This window comes from Sphaerodactylus townsendi, linkage group LG07 (genome assembly GCF_021028975.2).
Source record: "Sphaerodactylus townsendi isolate TG3544 linkage group LG07, MPM_Stown_v2.3, whole genome shotgun sequence".
NCBI classification, from domain to species: Eukaryota; Metazoa; Chordata; class Lepidosauria; order Squamata; family Sphaerodactylidae; genus Sphaerodactylus; species Sphaerodactylus townsendi.
Genome location: NC_059431.1, coordinates 80,383,349 through 80,405,046, shown reverse-complemented (window position 1 = coordinate 80,405,046; position 21,698 = coordinate 80,383,349). Strand labels below are relative to the sequence as shown.

The 21,698-nt window shown below is 45.8% G+C and overlaps 1 protein-coding gene across 2 annotated transcripts in view; it reads left to right on the top strand.

Moving 5' to 3' along the window:
• KIAA2026 (KIAA2026 ortholog) overlaps positions 1–21,698 on the top strand; it is a 55,535-nt gene that overhangs the window by 18,442 nt on the left and 15,395 nt on the right. For both annotated transcript variants that reach the window (XM_048503020.1, XM_048503018.1), the window contains 2 exons: positions 17,035–18,428; positions 21,372–21,448. In XM_048503020.1, coding sequence (XP_048358977.1) covers positions 17,035–18,428; positions 21,372–21,448 — 1,471 coding nt within the window. The remainder of the gene's footprint in view (positions 1–17,034; positions 18,429–21,371; positions 21,449–21,698) is intronic.

Genomic DNA, 21,698 nt, shown 5'->3' with positions numbered 1-21,698 from the left:
TCTCTCCTTTCCCCTGAAACAGTGCAGACCTCTGATAATGGGCAGACTGGGGATTACCTCAGGTCCCCATTAAAGGAACAAGGTCTCTCTCAACATGCACAGACTAGGGGTTACCCTAGGTCCCCAATCCAGGACCCACACCATATTCCTCATGGACAGACTAGGGGTTACCCTAAGTCCCCATCGTGCAATCCCCTGACCTTCCCAGAGGAAGAAGAATATTATAAGGATGAGGAACCAGATTCAGCAGATCATTTCTCTGACTCTGAGGAGTTGCCAGCACTAACATCAGATAATGCGTTTAGATGATTCAAAGAAGAAGAATTAGCATTCTTAATTGCAACTACCACCGCCCTTGACTTGCAAGATCCTGAGAATGCCCAAGTCCCAGATTCCAACAGAAGCTTCCCATCAAGGGATGCCCTAAAGAAAGTAAAGACTTTCCTTTTCCTCAGGAAGAAGTTCACCAATTGGTTTTTCCCCTTCCTGAATTTTTTATTTGTAAGATTAGCAAAGAGTGGGAAGCTCCTGCTGCCAACAAACGCACCCTGTCGGTGGCTAAAAGGCATCCCTTGTACCTAAATATGTAAGCAATATGTTACAGGAAAATTTAGCCTCTAGGAGTTCAGACCCAGGAGCCTATGGATATATTCATATTCAGCCCTCGCCAGATGTTGGCCACTGGGCTGCATCGCCCGGCAGCCCCTGGCAGGGCTAATTGGGTCGTATGGGTGATGGGAATTGTAGTCCATGAACATCTGGAGAGCCGCAGGTTGCAGACCCCTGCCCTAGTAGATGCCCCAATTGCAGCCACCCAGTCGGCTGGCCTAGTTACCAAAGATGGGGAGGGCAACCTCAGGGACTGTCTTGACAAAAGAACTGAGGCTATACTTAAGGCTTAAGCAATCGCATGAGTCTCTGGCATCAGCCATGAAAGCCATAGCACCCGCCTCCACGGTCGCTAGAGCCCTTTTGTTTGGGTGAAACGCATCCTAGACTTCTTACCACCTGAGGAAACAGTGATTAGGGAAGGATTTGAACGCCTTAGGATTGGTTTGTCCTTCATCGCCAATGCAACCCTCGATGCCCTGGTCCTGTCAGCACGCTCCATGGCTTCGACCATAGTAGCCCACCACAATGGATGGCTCAGAGCCTGGTAGGCTGATAATCATTCAAAAACACTGGTGTCTGGCTACTCCTTTCAAGGCCAGGCCCTTTTCGGCAAGGACCTCAACCAAATTTTGATAGAAATGAAGGACAAAAAGAAAGTCCTACCTAAGTTCCTGTGTCCTGACAGGAACCCCTCCTGGCCTAGGACCACCTTTCGTTCACAAAGAACTCTACCCAGAGCCCCTAGGGATGGAAGAAATATGTCCTGGTTTCCCAGAGAGGGTAGGACCACCACATGGTAACCCAGAGGCTCTGGTTCCTTTCACCACAGAGGCAGCTTTCGTCCAAGATTCGACAAACCTCCCAGGGCAGATGGCACTTCCAAATCCTGTCTCCAACTCAGACTCAGTCCCAGTTGGCAATCTCCTCTTCCACTTCCAGGAAATCTGGAGAGGTGATCTCTTCCACTTCCAGGAAATCTGGAGAGGTGATCGTGTGAACTCATGGATAAGAGAGGGATACACCATCGAGTTTCTTCACCTCCCACCCTATCGTTTTCTACTCTCCCCTCTCAGCTCCAGATCACAGACTCTGAACTCCACAACTCATCTCATATCCATCAGAGAAACTGAACCGGTTCCAAAGGAAGAACTGTGCTGCTGTCATTACTTGCACTTCTTCACGGTCCCAAAAAAGACCGCGGACTGGAGGGCAATTCTCAACTTTCTGACGGTCAACAAATACATCAGGCTTCACAGATTCAAAATGGAGTCTCTCCGAACAATCTCCAAAGCGGTCAGAATGGGAGACTTCAAGACTTCACTGGATCTATCCAAGGCTTATCTACACGTCCCAACTTGACCATCTCACCAATGATTCCTCCGATCACACTCCTTTGCCAACAGAGGGTGCACATTCACTAATACTTGGACAACCTCCTCATCAGAACCAGGTCCAGAGAGACCGTGGGTCAAGATCTCAACCAAGTGATGCTGGTCCTGCAACAACATGGTTTCTTGGTAAACAAGGACAAAAGCAACCTCATTCCACCACAGCAGATTCTTCATCTAGGGGCCATCATTGATTCCACCAAGAATCCCCTCTTCCTCCCAGAGGAGAAAATCACCAAGATCCAGAGGATGATGATAGCCTCCTTACTCCAGTCCAGGTCTGCCTCACTTCTGTTCCTGACCAAGTTTCTTGGTATCCTCATAGCCTCCATATACCGGTTCAATGGGGGATATTCCATGCTTGGCCCCTACAGCTATTTCTTCGACCATATCAGTGGGACATTATCAACAAGAGAGATCGGACATTGAAGATACCCCAATCCCTCAAGGGACAACTCTGATGGTGATTCCACATACAGAATCTGAACCAAGGAAAACACTACCTGACAATCAATCAAATTCAGATATTCATGGGGAGCCAGCCTAGGGAATCAATATGGTCAAGGAAAATGGACATCCAATCAGTCCAAACTACCCATCAACATCCTGATGGTCAAGGCCATCCTGATGACCCTATAATGATTTCAGACCACTATCAAGAGCCAACATGTGTTAATCTGCACAGACAGATTACTTGCTGAGGAGACCTTGGTTCTCCACAATCCGGGAGCTTGCAAAGAGTCCTCCCTATCGGATTCCGGTGACTCCAGACCTTCTTGCACAGGGACCACTGCGACATTCCAACTTAGGTGGGCTCAACTTGACAGCCTGGCTGTTGAGTGGCGAAACCTAACCATGAAGGGTTATTCAACAGCTGTTACCAACACTCTTTTGGCTTCCAGGCATCCAGCTACCCTTTGCATGGAAGGCATTTGTCAGATGGGCCGGGAGAAAACAAATTGGCCTAGAGACTCCCTCTCTTTCTTCGGTATTGGACTCCCTCCAGATAGGTTTTGAGATGGGACTCCATAATAACACCTTAAGAAGACAGTTTGCCGCCCTATCCACCGTTTGGCATCCCTTCCACGGCCTTCCAGCAACTCAGCATCTGGACATTCTCCGGTTCTTGAAAGGTGTTTAACAATCACAACCACCAATATGTCACCACTTCCCTTCATGGAAACTTCACACAGTACTCTCAGCACTTACCAATTCACCCTTTGAATCAATTCAAACCATCCACCTTAAATGGTTTCGGATGAAGGTGCTTTTTTTAGTCGCGATCACCTCTGCTAGAAGGGTTTCAGAGCTATGGGCTCTTTCCATCAATCCGAACCTCTGTGTGTTCCATAAGGACAAAATAGTGCTCAGAATGTATCCTACTTTCAAGCCTAAAGCCAGATCAATGTTCCACCTGCAACAGGACATTGTTCTGCCCACGTTCTGTCCTCAGCCATCACATCCTACAGAACGTTCTTGGTATACCATGGATGTTAGAAGAGCAGACAAGGCATTCATAATCAGGACTGACTCCATACATCAAACACAGACTCTCTTCATCAACACAACTGCTCCTAGGTTAGGTCTTCCTATGTCCACGGCATCCATCAGTTCGACTTTGAAGGCCTGTATTATAGAGGTGCATAAGGCGCTTAATATACCAGTTCCACCAGGTACTACATCTCACTCCACTCACTCTGCAGCCACCAATACAGCATTCCGTCACAGTGCTACAGTGGAGCAAATTTTCAAGGCAGCCATTTGGTCTACCCTCTCCTCATTTGTCAAACACTACAAAGTACAATCTTGGGGCTGAAACCATCTTTGGGCAGAGAGTCCTCGAACACATCATCGACACTTAACGATAGCCCACCCTACTTATGGACACTGCTTTGGGAGGTTCCATCAAGATGTTCTCCGCCTCCCAAGAGAACGGTCCATTGAATACTCACCATGAAGGGGCCTTCTCTTGGTAGGCATGAGGACATCTTGGCCCTCCCTGTGCATTGTTAGTGTCTTGTATGGGTCCAGGGAACTCTTCTCTAGGAACCCCATTCTTCAGGGCTGTTAGGTACTATCTCTGTATTGGGCCTGTTGTTCTGGTTGAAGTTAACGTTGATTTATATGTTTTCACAAAGTTATGTGTTATTTGGCATACTTTCGTGTTCTATTAACTGCTCAGGCAAGTGAATACTGACTAAAATGAAGTCCAAGCCTCGAGAGATGAAAGATGCTGATCCTCTGCCTTTAGTAGCCGCCTGCTGCCATGTGACAGACCATTGAAGCATACAGTAATGACCGAAGAGGGAACCACACTCCTGGGATTCACAGTATGCCTGTGGGGACATAGTGGAGGAACTGTTAGACTTCGGATGGAGGACACTGCTCACCCTGGAGGGTCCCCTTTGACCTCCCTGCCCAGCCCTGTTGGATCTTACCTCCTGGTGTTGCTTTCAGGCTACTCATCCCTTCTAGGTGTTTAGCTGCTATGACCATGGTGACCTTGCAGGCAGATCAGAGCAGTGTGGGCAACAGGGTTTTCCACGTTGCCAGCCCAGCCCTCACATTCCTTTGTGAAATATGGCTGTGGTTTCACCACCAGTCATAGAGGGCTCACACTATCTGAACACAGTACATGCAGAGAAGATGCTCTTGTTCAGGCTGGTGGTGTAAAATGCCAGTGTTACCCTGAATTCGGACAGGCAGGTCAGGTTACTGCAACTTCTGGCAGATGACTGCTGAGCACATGTTGGCACTTGGCCATCCTTAACAAACACTGACATCCTGCATGAAGTGCTGCAATGATTCCTTCTACCAGGCCATAAGAAGAATATGGGACCTCATGGCCATGGGGGCATGCTACAAGCAAGCCCTCAGGGATGACCTGACCAGACCCTGTTCAGTCATGAGGGGCATCATCTCCACTTCTGTGGTTGGCAATCGTGGCACAAAGGTCCTCACTTGTGAGTGGACTGTCTATACTGCTCCACCAAGGCTGCTCTCCTGTCCAAGCTCCGACTGGTCCCCCTTCCCCCCTCTGATAGGGGCAACTCTCTCGCATACTCTTCCTCTCAGGAGAGTGTTGACAGCTGCAGAACATCTGCCAGCCTTCCTGGTTAGCTGCCCTCACCAGACAGTGGGGATTCAGGGGCCACCCCAAGCCTCCTGCCCGTGAGGGTCCCAATCCGTACTCGGTGCCATCACTGCCTTCTCCCTAGGGGTCAAGCCAATTGAGATGTGGGCCATCAAGGGCCTTGAGTGTTCCCCCATAGCAGTATCTCCTGTCCTAGCAAGAACTGGGGGGAAGGGGTTGATAGGGCTGGAATCTTGCTAGGGACACATCTTCACAGGTTCTCCCTCTGTTGCAATTGTGGCTCCTGTACCCCTATCATTTGACTCTATTGTCATTGAACACCTTCAGATTTTTGCCCCTGCTGAGCAGAGCACTGTGGCTGGAACTGTAGTTCTGCATTCACTTATCATTGCTGGGTTGCCAGGTGATGCTAAGGGAGACAGACTGTCACTGTGGGAAAACTCCACATTGTCTGATATTGGCCCGGCTCCTGGCTCAGTTCCTAATGGGACCAGGTGCCCCTCCTTGGAGCCCAGGCGCACCTCAAGGCAGTCCTGCTCCTCCTGCCATAGATGACACCACTGGCCCCATTCTGAAGCTTGAGGCCCTAGCCCCACCCATCCCCCTCGTGTTGGCATTGATGTGAGCAGCCATAGAACATGAGTGCCTGGGTGTGTACTGTAAGTGGCTGGTGTCCACTTCTAGCAGATCGCTATATGGAGGGTCTCTTGGTCACAATCACAATAGTCTCTGGCCACCTTGAAGATTTGCTTGTTATGGTATGGGATGTCACTGAGGGGCAGGCATGGATGGAGGGGTCCTAGTTGCCTTCTCCTTCTCACTGTGGGCCCCAACAGTGCCAACATCTGCCTGCCCACTGGCAATGCCACCTGAACCTGTCTAGAGGGGTTGCCTTCACCAGCAGGATCTTCCCTGGGGCCACTAGGGTTGCTGTTTGTTTGTTTGTTTGTTTGTTTGTTTGTTTGTTTATTTATTTATTTATGGGTTTTTTATACCGCTCTACCCCCGAAGGGCTCTGAGCGGTGTACAACATAGTTTCATCTACACAGTGCACAATAACCCATATAAATACCCCATTAAAATTAGATTAAAATACAGCGATAAAAATTAATAAATAAAGATGACGCCCCGCAATAACCCCAATTAAAACCCTCCCAGAGGGGGGAAGTAACAAAGGTGGATCCCAAAGGGGGGGCACTCTCAGCGACTGGACACTCCAAAAGCCCAGCGGAACAACTCAGTCTTACAGGCCCTGCGGAACTCACTTCAAGGTCCTCAAGCGAGGGCCCGGACAGCTGGAGTGAAGAGAGTGTTCCACTGGTAGGCAGGGGCCAGGGCTGAAAAGGCCCTGGCCCGAGTGGAGGCCAGTCGCATCATTGAGGGGCCAGGAACCACCAGCAAATTGGCCTCTGCCGAACGCAGAGGCCGAGTAGGGACATATGGGGTAATGCGGTCCCGAAGGTACGAGGGTCCCAGGCCGCGTAAGGCCTTAAAGGTCAACACCCACACCTTGAAGATGATTCGGAACTCAACTGGAAGCCAATGCAGGTGGCGCAACACAGGTTGGATGTGATGGCCCATTTGAATCAGGAGGATGATCTCGTACAGCTTCTTCTAACCCCAGCTCTTCGCTCCTCAAAGGACTCTCTCGTGAATGCGGCAGGAATTCAGTTAATCAAATTTGCCATCAAATTTAACAAATTATGGTTAAACGGCCTCAAGTGCTATAGGAATGCAGATAGCTTTACCTTGGTAAACTCGCTCGGTGCTAGCGTGATCGATTACATCTTAATATCCCCCTATCTACACCAGTGTGTCACATCTTTTAGCGTTGGGGACTTATTGCTAAGTGATCATCTTCCACTCAATGTAACTTTTTTATTTGAGGTAAAGACTAATACAGAGGACCCCACCAACTTTAGGCATCAGAAAATAACATGGTCACCTCAGGTGGCAGCTGCTACAGAAACACTACTTAGCTCTTTTACATTTAATAAATTAAAAGAGAATATATTACAGGCTGACACACCAGAACGTGGAATACATCACTTTGAACAACTAGTTTCAAATTTAGCAGGGGAACTTCAAGCCGTCTCCTCGACCAAATCTAAGGCTGTAAACGGTCATAGAGAATGGTTTGATCGCTACTGTATTGAATTTAACAACTTAATACGATCATTATATAGAAGTTACCGCAGCACAGGTGGGGAAAAGCTACTCAGCAATATAACGCAACTGAAAAGGATTTTCAAATTATGGTACAATGGAAACGAAAAAATCAATTCAACAGCAGTGGGAACAACTATATCAAGCCACTTTAACAAATAACATTAAGCAATTCTGGCAGATCATAAATAGAAGGGCCCAAACGTGCAGTATCCAGTTGCCCCATATTTCACTAGACCGATGGTTCAGTTATTTTTTCTAATCTGTTCAATGCTAGCCTAACTGAATACCCTGATTCCACTTCAATACCAGAGGAGCTACCAGATTGGCCTGAGGTTAATCCTCAAGAAGTGAGTAAACTAATCAGTGGTTTGAAAAGCGGTAAGGCCCCAGGTCCTGATGCAATAATACCAGAAATACTTAAATCCTCACCCGAGTGGTGGGCTACAACTCTGGCTTCCTTATTTACCCATGTAAATAACACGGGCCGCATCCCAAAGATGTGGCTGGCGTCTATAGTTGTCCCAATCTACAAAGGTTGGATGTGATCACGAAAGGCGCCCCCTGTGAGCAGCCGCGCCGCCGCATGCTGGACCAGTTTTAACCTCCGAATCAAACGCAAGGGAAGGCCCGCGTAGAGCGAGTTACAATAGTCTAACCTGGAGGTGACCGTTGCATGGATCACAGTGGCCAGATCCGCGTTGGAGAGGAAGGGAGCCAGCCGCCGGGCCTGGCGAAGATGGAAAAACGCAACCTGGGTTGTATGGGCCACCTGGGTCTCCATTGAAAGAGACGAATCCAGGTGGACCCCCAGGCTGCGGACAGAGGGGTCGGCGCCACGAGACCCTCCCACACCGGGCGGCTGGAAGTTCCCAACCTCCCCCCACGGTCAAGCCAAAGGATCTCCGTTTCCGATGGATTTAGTTTCACCCTGCTCCGCTGCAACCACCCAGCTCCCGCCCCCAAACAATGCTGTAGAGCCGCAGGGGCGGTGACAGCTCCTCCATCGACAGAATGAGCTGAGTGTCATCGCATACTGATGACAGATCAGCCCAAAGCTCCGCATCAGCTGAGCAAGGGTCGATATAGATGTTAAATAACAGCGGGATAATAGAGCCCCCTGAGGCACTCCACAATGAAGTGGGCACCTCTCTGGGAGGCTTGTTCCCCGACCACACTTGCTGACCCCGGTCCCGGCGAACGACAATCCACTGAAGGACAATGCCCTGTACCTCGAAGCGCCAGGCGGTGGGTCAAAAGGTCGATCGACCATATCAAACGCTGCGGTCAGATCTAACGATACCAGCAGCGCCGATCCGCCTCGGTCTAGCTGTATATCGAGCGCATCTGTGACAGTGACGAGAACCGCCTCCGCCCCATGCTCAGCACGGAAGCCGGACTGGTAGGGATCGAAAACCGCTGTGTCACCCAGGAAACCCTGAAGCTGCTCCAACACCACTCTCTCAATTACCTTCCCAGGAACGAAAGATTCAAACGGGCGTAATTGGCCAGATCTCCAGGATCTAACGATGGTCTTTTTAAGAGTGGGCGGACCACTGCCTCCTTCAACCCACCCAGAAAGACTCCTTGCTCAAGAGAGCCATTGATGATATTCAACAGGTGGGGTCGTAACTCCTCCCGGCAAATTTTAATAAGCCAGGAGGGGCACGGATCCAGAGGACAAGTAGTAGGTCTAACAGCAGCCAAGACCCTGTCAACTGCGGCTTCAGAGAGCAGGGAAAACCGGGCCAAACAAGGTCCTGAAGACGGCAAGGGGGCCTCCAGTTCACTAATTGTAGACAAGGTGGCAGGAAGGTCCTGGCGAAGCCACGTGACTTTATCTGCAAAAAAGCTCATAAATGCTTCACAGCTAATAGCCAATTGAGGATTTACTGAACCCTCCGATAGAGAGGTCAAAGACCGAATCACATGAAACAATTGTGCCGGGCGAGAGCTAGAGGACGCGAGAGAGGAAGAGAAGAACGCCCTCTTCGCTTCCTTCCTCACCATCTCGTAGGCTTTCATAAACGTCCTATAAGATGTTCGCGTAGCTTCGTCACGAGATTTCCTCCAGACTCGCTCTAGGCGTCTGAGTGCCCACTTCATATGACGAAGCTCTTCAGTATACCACGGAGCCCGCCGAGAACAAGGACGCAGAGGACGCCGGGGAGCAACAACTTCGATGGCATCGGAGAGCCGGGAATTCCATTCCTCCACCTGCTCATCGAGTGTGCCGGTGGGTTCAGGATCCCGCAGAGCATTCAGGAAACCAATTGGATCCATAAGTCTCCGCGGGCGGGCATAAATCAGCCTGTCGCCTAGACAGGGGTAGTGTGGCAGATCCATCCGAACCTTCAGGGCATAATGGTCGGACCATGGCACTCTGTCAACAGAGGATACGACCAAATCAATACCTGACCCGAAGACCAAATCTAGCGTGTGACCGGCCTCATGAGTGGGGCTGGAACTTACCAAGGAGAGGCCTAGTGTCGCCATGGATGAAACCAGGTCCACAGCCACTGCACATGAGGCAGTGTCAACATGGACGTTGAAGTCGCCCAAGACAACAAGTCTGGGAAACCGCAACGCCCAGTCCGCCACCACCTCCAGCAGCCGTGGCAGGCCATCCCCAGGTGCGCTAGGCGACCGGTACACCAAGAGGATTGCCAACCTCTCCAAGGCCAACCACTCTAGACCAACACACTCCATGCCAGTGATCTCCGGGACAGGGACAGCCCTAAAGGGAATTGAATCACGGATGAGCATTGCCACCCCACCCCCCCGGCCCTGTGTTCGGGACTGGTGGAGGCACGCGAAACCCGGTAGCGTGATCTCGCGCAGAGCGACGGTCTCACCTTCACGCACCCAGGTTTCGGTGATACAGGCCAGGTCCATCTGCTGGGCTCCAAGAAAATCATGGAGGACAGCGGTCTTATTATTAATGGACCTGGCATTTATCAACACCAGAGACGAAGCAGAGTGTCTCTGAGCCCGACCAACCTCGTTCCTTGGGATAGGACGGAGGTCAGAAGGTGAACGAGCATACCCATATCTCGTCCGTCTTCTATCATATGGCCGCCGCCTACCATCATACTTTACCAAATTCCGCCAGTACTGATTCCCAGCCCCATATATGGTGCCCCCATATTGCCACTATCCCCCCTCTATCAATAGCCTAGTTAAAACACCCCACAATGGGCCAGGCTTGCCACTAACTCACTTCCACTAATCTAACTAAGATTAATATTAAACTACCACAAGCAAGGCTGGACTAACTGCTTACACTTAATGTACTGAATGATGCCACTAGCTCTATTTTCTAACCTATAACCACTAAAACTACAACTCACTCTAAGTTACAGGTGAATCATGAATATATGAGGGCGAAGGAGGTGGGACTTCACGGTCCTCAGCAGGTTCTCCAACAGTCTCCCAATGCCCTCACCACAGGGTACTGTAGATGTAATGAGATTTAGTTGGACGGTAATAAATATCAGTAACCAGGCGCTTGGAAGATGTAGAAAAGTCACAAAAGGGGCGATAAGGGCCAGTAGAGGGCACCAACGGGTAACAAAAAGAACTGCTGTTACTAGTTCTCTGTGCAGACCTTCTCCCACTGTGCTCCTCAATAGTAGAAGCGTTAGCCAAGCGGCAAACAAGGGGCCTGCACACCCCAAGTAAACCACTCGTACGTCAGTCCACACATGTACAAATCGCTCTTGAAGCCACGGCTTGCTTGACCCTCTCACCGCCAGCCTGTCGTGTCTAATCGGGGCAACAGCTTTATCGTTTTTCCTGGACTGCACCACTAGTCCCGAGAGCCGCCTCCACTGTCCATGCCTCTTCGAATAATCAAGGTCTTGTCTCAGTTCCAGCACACCCCAAGACTGCGTTTTCGATGCTCGCGTGATGGTCGCGGTCTTCAAAGCGCCATACTCTAGCACACTCTGGTGCCGCGTTCCCAACGTTCGCGTTGTAGGCGCGGCCTCCGAAGCGCCGGAGTCGCCTAAGAAACCGGCAGCTATGCAGCCTCCCGCAGCGGGCGCAATTTCTGTGCTCCGCTCCTGCTGGCGACGAAGCTCCTGGCACGACGAAGTTCCCGCTCGGGGGCCAGATGGGGTTCCTGTCACCAACCCCCGATGTTGTTGCCACCGAGCCGCTCCGTCTCCGGGCCCCGCGCCCAACTTATTTTGGTCGCGGGTCTCCCGGTTCGGCAGGGACCAAGTTGGAAAATGGGAGGGGGTTACTGCCACCGACCCCCAATACTGCCGCCAGAACGCACCGTCTCCAATCACCAACCCACCAGACAGAAGAAAATTGACATGGTGGGGGGAGCGGGAGGCACCGCAGAGACCGCAAAGATGTTGACCCCTGCGCCCCCCTCCCCAGAGCCTTTGTGGAACTCCAGTGCTTCTCTGAGCCCTGCGAGGCTGGTACCTCTCCCTCACACTCTGCTGCCCTATTCAGGAATACATGTGGCAGCCCTGCTCCAGCCCTCCTTTATCTGATCCCAACCCTTCCCCCCTCTAGGCTGGCTTTGGCACCTCATTCCTCCCATGTTTCTCCACCCCGCTTTTCCCCAGTGTTGCTTTTTTCTCTGCTATTCTGGGGCTGGACATGGTGCAGCACATCACTGACGGTGCAGCTCAGCTGCGCCTTTGACCAAGGCGCAGGTGCGCGCGCACACACACACACACACACACGTGGATTGCAACTTATTATTCAAGCAGTCAAACCATAGAATTTTGCTGTGCAAAGGCTCAGCTCTGCTTTCAGTGATTAACTTAGCCAGAGAACAGACTTTTGCCAAAAGTGTTTATCTTGGGTACCAGAGGAATTTTATTAAGCTGATTAAGCAGACCCTGCAGTAGTGTTGTGTAGAACACAGATGGATTTTTAAGGATTTAGTAAGAACCAGTAGCAAATCCTACTTTAGTTTTTTTAAATAATCATCTATCCTTACCTCTTAAATACCATAAAAACAAAGTTACAAGAGAAATCCTTTTTGTAGTGGTACCGTATTTTGCCTTCTCTCTTTCCAGCCTAGTAGATATCAAAATAGAACAGGATCCCAAAACATCGAGTGCTGCTGAGCTACATAACAGACTTAAAGCTACAACATGCTTGAAAAACAATGCAAAAATGTTTTGTCCTAAAAGGCAATAATTGCGGGGGGGGGGCGTTACTGATGATATAGCAAGGGCTTTCATGGAACATTGCTCTTTAGAGCATTTAGAAATGTGTATAATGCTTGACTTGTAATAGAAGCCATGGTCAGGGATAGAAGGAAGGGTCTTTGAGCAGAAGAGGGGAAAGACTGAGTAAAAAGCTATGTCATTAAGCCAGAGTTAAACCTTTTTCAACGTAAAGGTGACAGTAGATTTGAGGATTCATCTGCCATTTCCTGGACCATCTTTATTCTAGAATGCTCCATTTGGATCCTAGTGCCTTGGGGACAAAACTAGATAGGCACCAGGACCCAAATTGAGCATTCTAGAACTAAGATGGTTCAGATGAATTATCATTTTTATGTTGAAAAAAGTATAGTATTTTGTTTGTTACCCCAGCCTTCAGGATTCTTTCACAGCCTGACTACTTCTGTAGTAGGAATTGCGTCCAGTGTATACCAGATATAGCAGGTTGACCACAACAAGAAAGTTCTTCTCTTTTTGATTGAGTCAAAGTCCTGTACAATTTTGTTTAAATTGCTTTAGTTATTTTTGCTGCTGGGAAGAAGGCAAGGCATCATTGTTGTTCTCTTGGAGGAATCAGTTCAACCTAAAAGTATTTAGATTTGAATGTGCCGAAGGAAATGCTTATCTTCTGTTTCCACCAATGAAGAATTTGAGGATGTGAGCCAGAGCAGTTATAACAGAATCCTAACACAATTGGAGGTTGTAAATATAATGAAAGCTTATAAGCAAAGCATTTAGTTAGAAATTAACTGAAAAGAAGCCTGAAAGTGGTACAATTTAATATCTCTATGAATAAGGTGACAAAGATTTTTAAAACTAATATTTAACCAAAGAAACAACTCACAAGGTTTTGTGAATCCAAAGTTAATCACTCTTAAGATTCATTAATTCTAGCTTGTGCATCCTCTACTTTACTGAGCAGGATAGTTTTCTAAATAGTAGTGTAAGACACTGAAATTACTAGATTTTTAATGTGATAAAATTGCATCTTTTCATGGTCAGTATAAAATCAGTAAGGCCAGACTTCTGAATACTAATATTTATGTATAAGAATTTCATACTTTCTAGACCATGGCATGGTAACTAGCTAAAGCTGCAATACTTCAAACAGTGGGAAGAAAAAAACACTGGATTCAATGGAACTTTTTTGTATAGCTGCAGGGCAATTAATAGATTTGAAACAGTTCGAAAAGCGCCCTTATTGTTTCCTATGTAAATAATGTACTATAACAAATGTAGAAAATAAAGATGATTTTTTAAAAACAGAATTGAGAAAACAAGGACTAAGGAGGGTATGTGGACTAATTAGCTTTTTGTGCTGTGGATTTTGACATATTAAAATCATTCTTGTTTAACTGGTTGTTTGTCATTCTAATATATCTTAGTGGTATGATACTGAATATTATAGGCTAGCATTCAAAGATGTGTGGGCCTAAGACTGCAATTCTATTCACACTTATTCAGGAGTAAGCTTCTCTGAATAAATGTTTGATTTAAGCTTGTGTGTGTGTGCTGATTAATATGTAAGAGTGCAAGATGCTGTAGTTCTCTGTTCTGACTGAAGCTGTTCAGGCTGTTCTACCAAGTTCTCTGAAGTTCAGAAGTGGACTTTGGGGCAGAGTGGAATCTTTTATATCCTGGATGGAGAGAGTCAAATGCCCACTATACACGCTGAAGAGTATGTTCTCTATTACATTCATTCTGGTGACTATCTGGCTGCCGTCTTCAGTTGTTGGTAGCAACAGACATAATATATTTTTATGTTTGTACCGAATACATTCACATTCTAGGAGATATAACAAAATAAAACTTTTACATCATTTATGTTTCTGCTGCCTCTCCAGAAACCTAAGGCAGCTTCCAAAGTAAAAAATAACAAAACATGAAAATATATTAATAAACATCTAGCATTTTAAAAAGCCTGGCATAAAAGCCTATATCATAAAAACAGACTATTGACAGCGCGGCCCTCCAGATGTTATGGACTACAGTTCCCATCATCCCCTGCCAGCATCATGCCAGCATCATGATGGGAACTGTAGTCCATAACATCTGGAGGGCCGTGAGTTTGACACCTCGGTAAGGTTTCCGACTAAAATAATCCTGAGTGAACAGAAATGTTTTGACCTGGCACCTAAAAGAAAGGAATGTAGATGCCAGGTGAACCTCAAGCGGAAGGGCATTCCATAAGTGAGATATCACTGCTGAAAAAGCCCTGTCTATGGTTGCCACCCACCTCAACTCTGAAGGTAGAGCCATAAAGAGCAAGGCTTGGGATGCAGATATTGGGGCACAGGCTGTTATAGGTCAGGCTTCAGAGTTCCACACTGCCCGGCTGCCTCCTAATTTGCTCTCCCTGCTGGTGTAAGTGCCACTTATGCTAGCAGAGTGGGCAAACACACCAGTGCAACTCTACACTAGCTCCAAGAGCCAGTTCGCACCTCCCCCCTGATTGGTCTGCCCATCATACTCCTATCTGAAAAGGATCACTGTGTCATCTGTCATCTGTATGATATCACTGTATGCATTGTCAGCCAAGAACGTTCATGCTAAATTTTCACCCTGATGCAATCTGTGTTATTCAATTTAATTTAATTTATATCCTGCTCTTTCCCCGCAGGGGAAATTTGGTCCTGATGAATTCAAAACTTAATAACTGTGTTTTCTTTTAATGTTATATTTATTACTGCCTGGACAGTTGTTTTTCTTATTTTATTATGGTCTTTGACCTTACACAATAAATTTCACCTAGTTACCTGCCTGCCTATTACTATTGAATGGTTTAGACTTAGCATATAAATAAGCAGTGAAATGAACTGGGTTGCATGTATTTTTTTTGTCATACAACAATTATGCTAATGTGAAATGATAAATAAGCTAGGTACTTCTGAGGATTGCCAAGAAATGCTAAAATAAAATAATTGTCGAAAATGCTAGGTTCCACAATGAAATTCCTAGGCACTCTCTATGCTGATTGTTTGAGTAAGATATAAGATCTTATTTAAAAAAGGATTAACTTGTTATGAGCTTCAATTCAAAGATGTATTAATATACTATTCAGTTTTCAAATGTTTTAGTTGACATTTTTGGTGTTTTTGGAGTAATACACTGTTTGAACCTAGTGGGCTGATTTTGCTGCACTATGCTAATCAGCAGTGTTAGTGCGTGTGTTCTACACAGCAGGTAGTTCAGTAGGAAAACAGCAATGTCAATTTCCACAGTTATATTATCTTGCAGACCACTGTGGTAGTAGCAGTTAGAGCATGGCTTCCCAATTTTGTTGAGTTTGTGGGCACTTTTGGAATTTTGAGGAAAAAGTTCCACCATATAATGGCTATTGTGTGATGCTGGGCCAAATCCAAAAATGATTGCCATGGTGAGGACCAGGATTGACTGTTGCTTTGGGATGCTAACTGTGCTAAAGTGGAGGGCTTGCTAACTGTTCAGCCGCAGGGATAGGATGCCAGGCTCTAAAACATAAAATCTGTTTCCATGGCAAGTAGGGAGGCCAACCTCCAGGTGAGACCTGGGGATCCCCTGGAATTATAGCTTATCTCCACACTACAGATATCAGTTCCCCTGGAGAAAGTGGATACTTTGGAGAGTGGACTCTATTGCATTGTTCCCATTGGTGTCCCTATCTTCCATAGGCTCCATCACCAAATCTCCAGTGGTTTCTTAACCTGGATCTGGCAACCCTCCCCTCCATCCCCCATCAGTGGTTAGGGGGGACCTGGCAAGCCTCCCCTCCATCCCCCATCAGTGGTTAGGGGGGACCTGGCAAGCCAGGGAGGCACATGTGACCATCATATGCTCATTCAGAACAAGGCCAGTGATTTATTAATGTGTGAGTTGAGAGAGAGGATCCCAGCAAAACCCTTTGAATTTTATATTTAAGACCCGAGAAGCAAGCAGGCACTAGAAAATGTATCTGTAGTGTGTGCAGTAATGCCCATGGGCATTAGAGATTGCTTGATTTGTGCATCAAACTGAGACTGGGGATACCCCATGCAGACAGGTTATCTAGGGCTTATCTAGGAGCAGCAGTGGCGTAGGAGGTTAAGAGCTCGTGTATCTAATCTGGAGGAACTGGGTTTGATTCCCAGCTCTGCCACCTGAGCTGTGGAGGCTTATCTGGGGAATTCAGATTAGCCTGTACACTCCCACACATGCCAGCTGGGTGACCTTGGGCAGCTTCTCAGAGCTCTCTCAGCCCCACCTACCTCACAGGGTGTTTGTTGTGAGGGGGGAAGGGCAAGGAGATTGTAAGCCCCTTTGAGTCTCCTGCAAGAGAGAAAGGGGGGATATAAATCCAAACTCTTCTTCTTCTTCTACTCAGCCTGAATTACCTCATTGGGTTGTGTTGAAGTTAAAATGGGGAAGGGCAGAATCATGTATGTAACACTAAGCTCACTGGTAGAATGGTGGGCTACAATTATGATAGTTTCTAAAAAAAACTCAGTATTAATAGAGTCATCCAATACTTTGTAGAAATAATTTTATTTTAGACCTAAACCGTATTCTAAATTCTTAAAATTCTAGATATTAAAACTGATCTGTTTGTTTTTTGCTTTATTAGACATCGAGAACAAGAAAGAAAAGAAGCAGAGGAAGCTAATCACAAAGAAATAGAAGAATGGGAGAAATCTCTCCTAGGTCAAGCAGCACCCACTCGAATGGAATGCATGTGGGAAATTCCAGCTATTGGTCACTTCCTTTGTTTAGCACAGCATATTTTAAACTTGCCCGAAATAGTCTTCTATGAGTTAGAACGCTGCCTTCTAATGCCACAGTGTAATGCTTTTTTATCTAAAATAATGACCTCTTTGTTAAGTCCTCCTCATCGGAGATCTACCTTGCATCGAAGGCCAACTCTTTCTTACAGCACTTGGGAAGCAGCACTTCGACAAAAAGTACAGCAGTGGTATACAGCTGTAGGGCAAACTGACAATCCTGACAGCTGTGCTGAAAAACTTGGTCTTTGTCCTCAATTTTTTCAGGTTCTTGGAGAAATTAATCCTTTGGAAGAAAAAGCATTTCATGAGCTTCCATTTCGCCAAAAAGTGTGGCTGCTAAAGGGCCTTTGTGACTTTGTGTATGAAACCCAAAAAGATGTCCAAGATGCTGTACTTGGACAGCCTATCCATGAATGCAGAGAAGTGATTCTAGGTTATGATTACTTAGAAAATGCCTATGTTCATTTCCCACAGTTCTGTGGTGCAGATGTCCGGATTTACAAACAGAGGCCTTTTCATGCCCCTGAGTTTCCAGGTCCATCTATCAAGGTAAAAAGAGTTCCACGCATTAAACTGGAAAAAGTGAAATGTGAATATGCCACCAAGAGCAATGGGGAAGTTAGATGTGGTGCTAAAGAAGAGCTGCTGTCTCATGCAAAGGCAGAGCCCAGGACAAGTCTTTGTTCAGCAAAGATCCATTTAGACCATTTGAGTGTTGCCCCAGAAAAAGAAATGAAATCCAGATGTGAAGAGAAAATTCATAAGGGCTGTGACTTTACAACAGACTGCTGTAAAGAAAATAGGGATCAAAGCATTGTTCTGGGAGAGAATGCTGACATTGGGGGGCCTCTCAGCCCAGGAGAAATCAGGATTGTGGAGAATGGGGGAAAATGTGATGAATCTTCTGTAGTGAAAACTGAGGCTACTCTGTTAAAAGAGAACACTCTTAAAACCTGCCAAATGCATGTGAATGGGAATCACACTGATAATTCAGCTATGAATAGCTACAAAATTGCTCGAGAAGTAAATTCAGTAAAAAATAGCAAAACACTAAAGCTTAGTAAAATGCGAGCAAAAAAGAAGAAAAAGAAAAAAAAGAAACTGAAAGATATTTTAAGTGAAAAGCTCCAGAGGAAGCGTGAGATTCACCTTCACTCCCTGAAATCTTATAAGCCTGAGATCCAGAATAAGTTGCTCATGATGAAAAAGAAAGTCAAACACAAGAAGCACAAATCTGGTAAGGTGATTTTTACACCTGATATGGGGAAGGCTATGAGTGTATGTCAGTCCTTGTAGGTGGCCTTTGATACCTGGTTGTCCTTGTGCCCAAAACATCCTAATAATATGGATCTGATACTTCAGAATGTTAAGTATTTATGCAACTCTGATTGTATGTTGAAGCAGGAGCTCTGGGGGGAAAAAACTTCCTTTTATACAAATGAAGAGCAAAAGTCATGATCTACAAAAATATTGTGGTTCAGCTAGAAATTGCTGGGGGGTTCTTTTGTTAATGGTTACACTGTGGCTCGTTTTTGTTCGATGCCTTATCCATGCTGTGCTGTATTATCATTGTGATGTGGTTACATTTTCAAAAGTGGACAAAACTACACTGAACATGGTTTTTTGATATAGATTCTCCCATTTTTGGTCAGCTTCCACTGAAAATATTCTGTAGTTCACTGCAAGCTTCAATTGCTTTGGTCATTTGTAATGGGCCTGAATTTATTTTTCAAAGATTTGTAGCCATATATTGAGAATGACTGCATTGCTTTCCTTTTTGACATGGTACTAATTATAACTTTTTTAAACTTCAAAACAAGAGTAGGCTGAGTGTTTTGTATTCAGCCTTCAGTACTGTTCAGAAGCAAAATGGGATACGGAATTCAGTATCTTTCTTAATGAGAGGAATAGATTGTTTTCCAGGACCCTTTAATTAAAAATACCTTATCAGCAAAAATACAAATGAAGATGATGTTATAGATTCACTGTTTGAAAATGAAATTGTTGTTTTTTAATTAGATCCCTAACACTGAGTAGTTACTAAGCAGACAGTGTTTAGACAATTCAGAGCACCCATTTACTATCCTGGTTTTAAAAGTTTGTTGTCCATGACATAAAACTATAACTCTGGAATGCCAAACAGGCAGAACAATAACACTAAATGTTAAGTTGCAAAAATCAGCTTTGCTTATGCTTTTTTGGTGCGACCTGGTAAAACACAACCAAGAAGAATCTTCTCAGTAAGTGTTCACATCTTAGATAATGTCTCTTCTATGTCTGTTCTCCTGTTTGGAGGAGAAGAACTTAGGGCTCAGATTCAGCTGTATTGTGATGCTGCTTCTACCGAAAAAAACACTTTAAAAATACAAAAAACCCACAAACGGGGGTGGAGCTTCAGACATGTAATGGGGGGTTTGAACCTGAGAACCCCCCCTTACCTATGTCCTTGCATAGTAATGCCTTTTGGCGACTCTGTTTCAGCCAAATTGGAGGATGCCTGTCTGAATGCTCACAGGCTAAGCAAGCTGGGTGCAGCAGTTGGACAAGGCTGGTAGCTTGTGGGGGGTTTGTATTTTTAAAGTGTTTTTTCCATTTTTGGCCTGCAGGTGGTGCAGTTTTTCGGCTAGCATCACCAAAATTTCAGAGATTTTTCAGGAGACTCTCCTGATGATACCGCCCACATTTGGTGAGGTTTGGCTCAGGGGGTCCAAAGTTATGGACTCCCAAAGGGGGTGCCCCATCCTCCATTGTTTCTAATGGGAGCTAATAGGAGACGGGGGCTACACCTTTGAGGGTTCCTAACTTTGGACCTCTTGAACCAAACTTCACCAAACCTGGGTGGTATCATCAGGAGAGTCTCCTAAAGATACCCTGAAAGTTTGGTGCTGCTAACTTAACAATTGCACCACTGACAGCAGGCACCCCCCAAATTTCCCCAGATTCTCCTTTTAAATCCACCCCTTTGGCATGGATTTAAAGGGAGAATCTGAGGTCCCCAGTTTAAACATTTGAAAGTGATATTCTTTTCAGGGTGGGGGATAATCCACCCCAAAACAGCATCACTTTCAAAGTTGATTCTCCCTTTAAGGTTGATTCTCCCTTTAAGGATTTAAAAGGAGAATCTGGACTCCCTAGTTTAAACACCATTGAAAGTGATGCTGTTTGGGGGTGGATTCCAGCATCACAGTGGCTGCCCATGGTGGTGGGGGGGGGGGCGTGCACGCAAAACTCAGATTTTGCACTGGGCTCCATTTTCCCTAGCTACGCCTCTGCCCGGAGGGGAGGGCAGAAGGGGCTGCTGGCTGGGAGCCCAGCTGGTGGGGGGGCAGGGGAGTCTGCCATCCCTGGCCTCAGAGAGCTGCTTTTATAAGCACTGAGGCCTGGGGCGGGGCTTGGGGAGGCGTGGCCGTGCCCCCAGGTGCGGGTGGTTGCATGGCCCTGCCCCATAAAAAATCTGTACCTACGTCACTGGCTGGTATCATCCCTTTTCTTGCGGAGGGGAGGGGAAGCTCAATATACCACACTACAGTTGTGCGGCTGGTTGCTTTTGCTCTTATTTATTTGTTCTAATGAACCTTGATGACTCAAAGTAGATGGTTGTTTTTAGGGGTCAAAAGGATTTTCTATTCTTATTAGTGAGCAAATACAGGGGATTTGAGAATGTTTGTCTTTTTTAAAAGCTTTGGGACTTTGCCTCCTCACAAATAAACCTATTCATCTATATGCAGTTAGAGATAATATAGCTGTGGTGGTTTAATTGTACATACATATATGATTTTTAGAAATAATATTTTGTTTTCTACTGTCTTCAGAGTTAAAACAGCTGGTCTCTGATTCATGTGCAGGTCTCTTATGAACATTAATATTTGAGGGAGTGTATAAGAGGAAAAATATTTTTCATTATTTTTCCTGGTACAGCTTCTGCAAAGGAATTCAATAAAAGAATAATAATTATTACAATATTCTTCCTGGAAGTCTAATTTTATAAATATTCTTTCTGGAAGTCTAATTTTATAAAAACCACTACCATGAGCTTGCTAAAATAATAAAATTTGCCTGTGAAGATACTTATAGTGTAGTTCTGAAACAGTCACGTGAACTATTGAAGTTAATTTTTCAACTCTTTTGTATTAATGCTTTATAAAGCATTAAAGATTTATGTTAATATTTTTCCTTCAAGGAAAGAAATCTGTGTCTAAAAAAGCAATTACAAAGAAGAGAAAATCTATTACGAAGCCAGCTGTTCCAGAATTTCAGGTAAATATAGTTTTCATCTGAATTAACTTGAACATTATGAAAGCAAAGAGGCGGCATACTTCTAGCATGCATATACAAATTTAAGATGATTTTGTGTTCAGTCATAGATATTTTTCCATTAAGTGAAACATATTACTTTTGTCATGGAATTGATATATCTAAATATTCTCACAAGAGTTAAATATAAATTTCCATAAACTGAAGAAGTAGACTTGAGATACAGGCACTTTGGCAAATATAATGACATGGG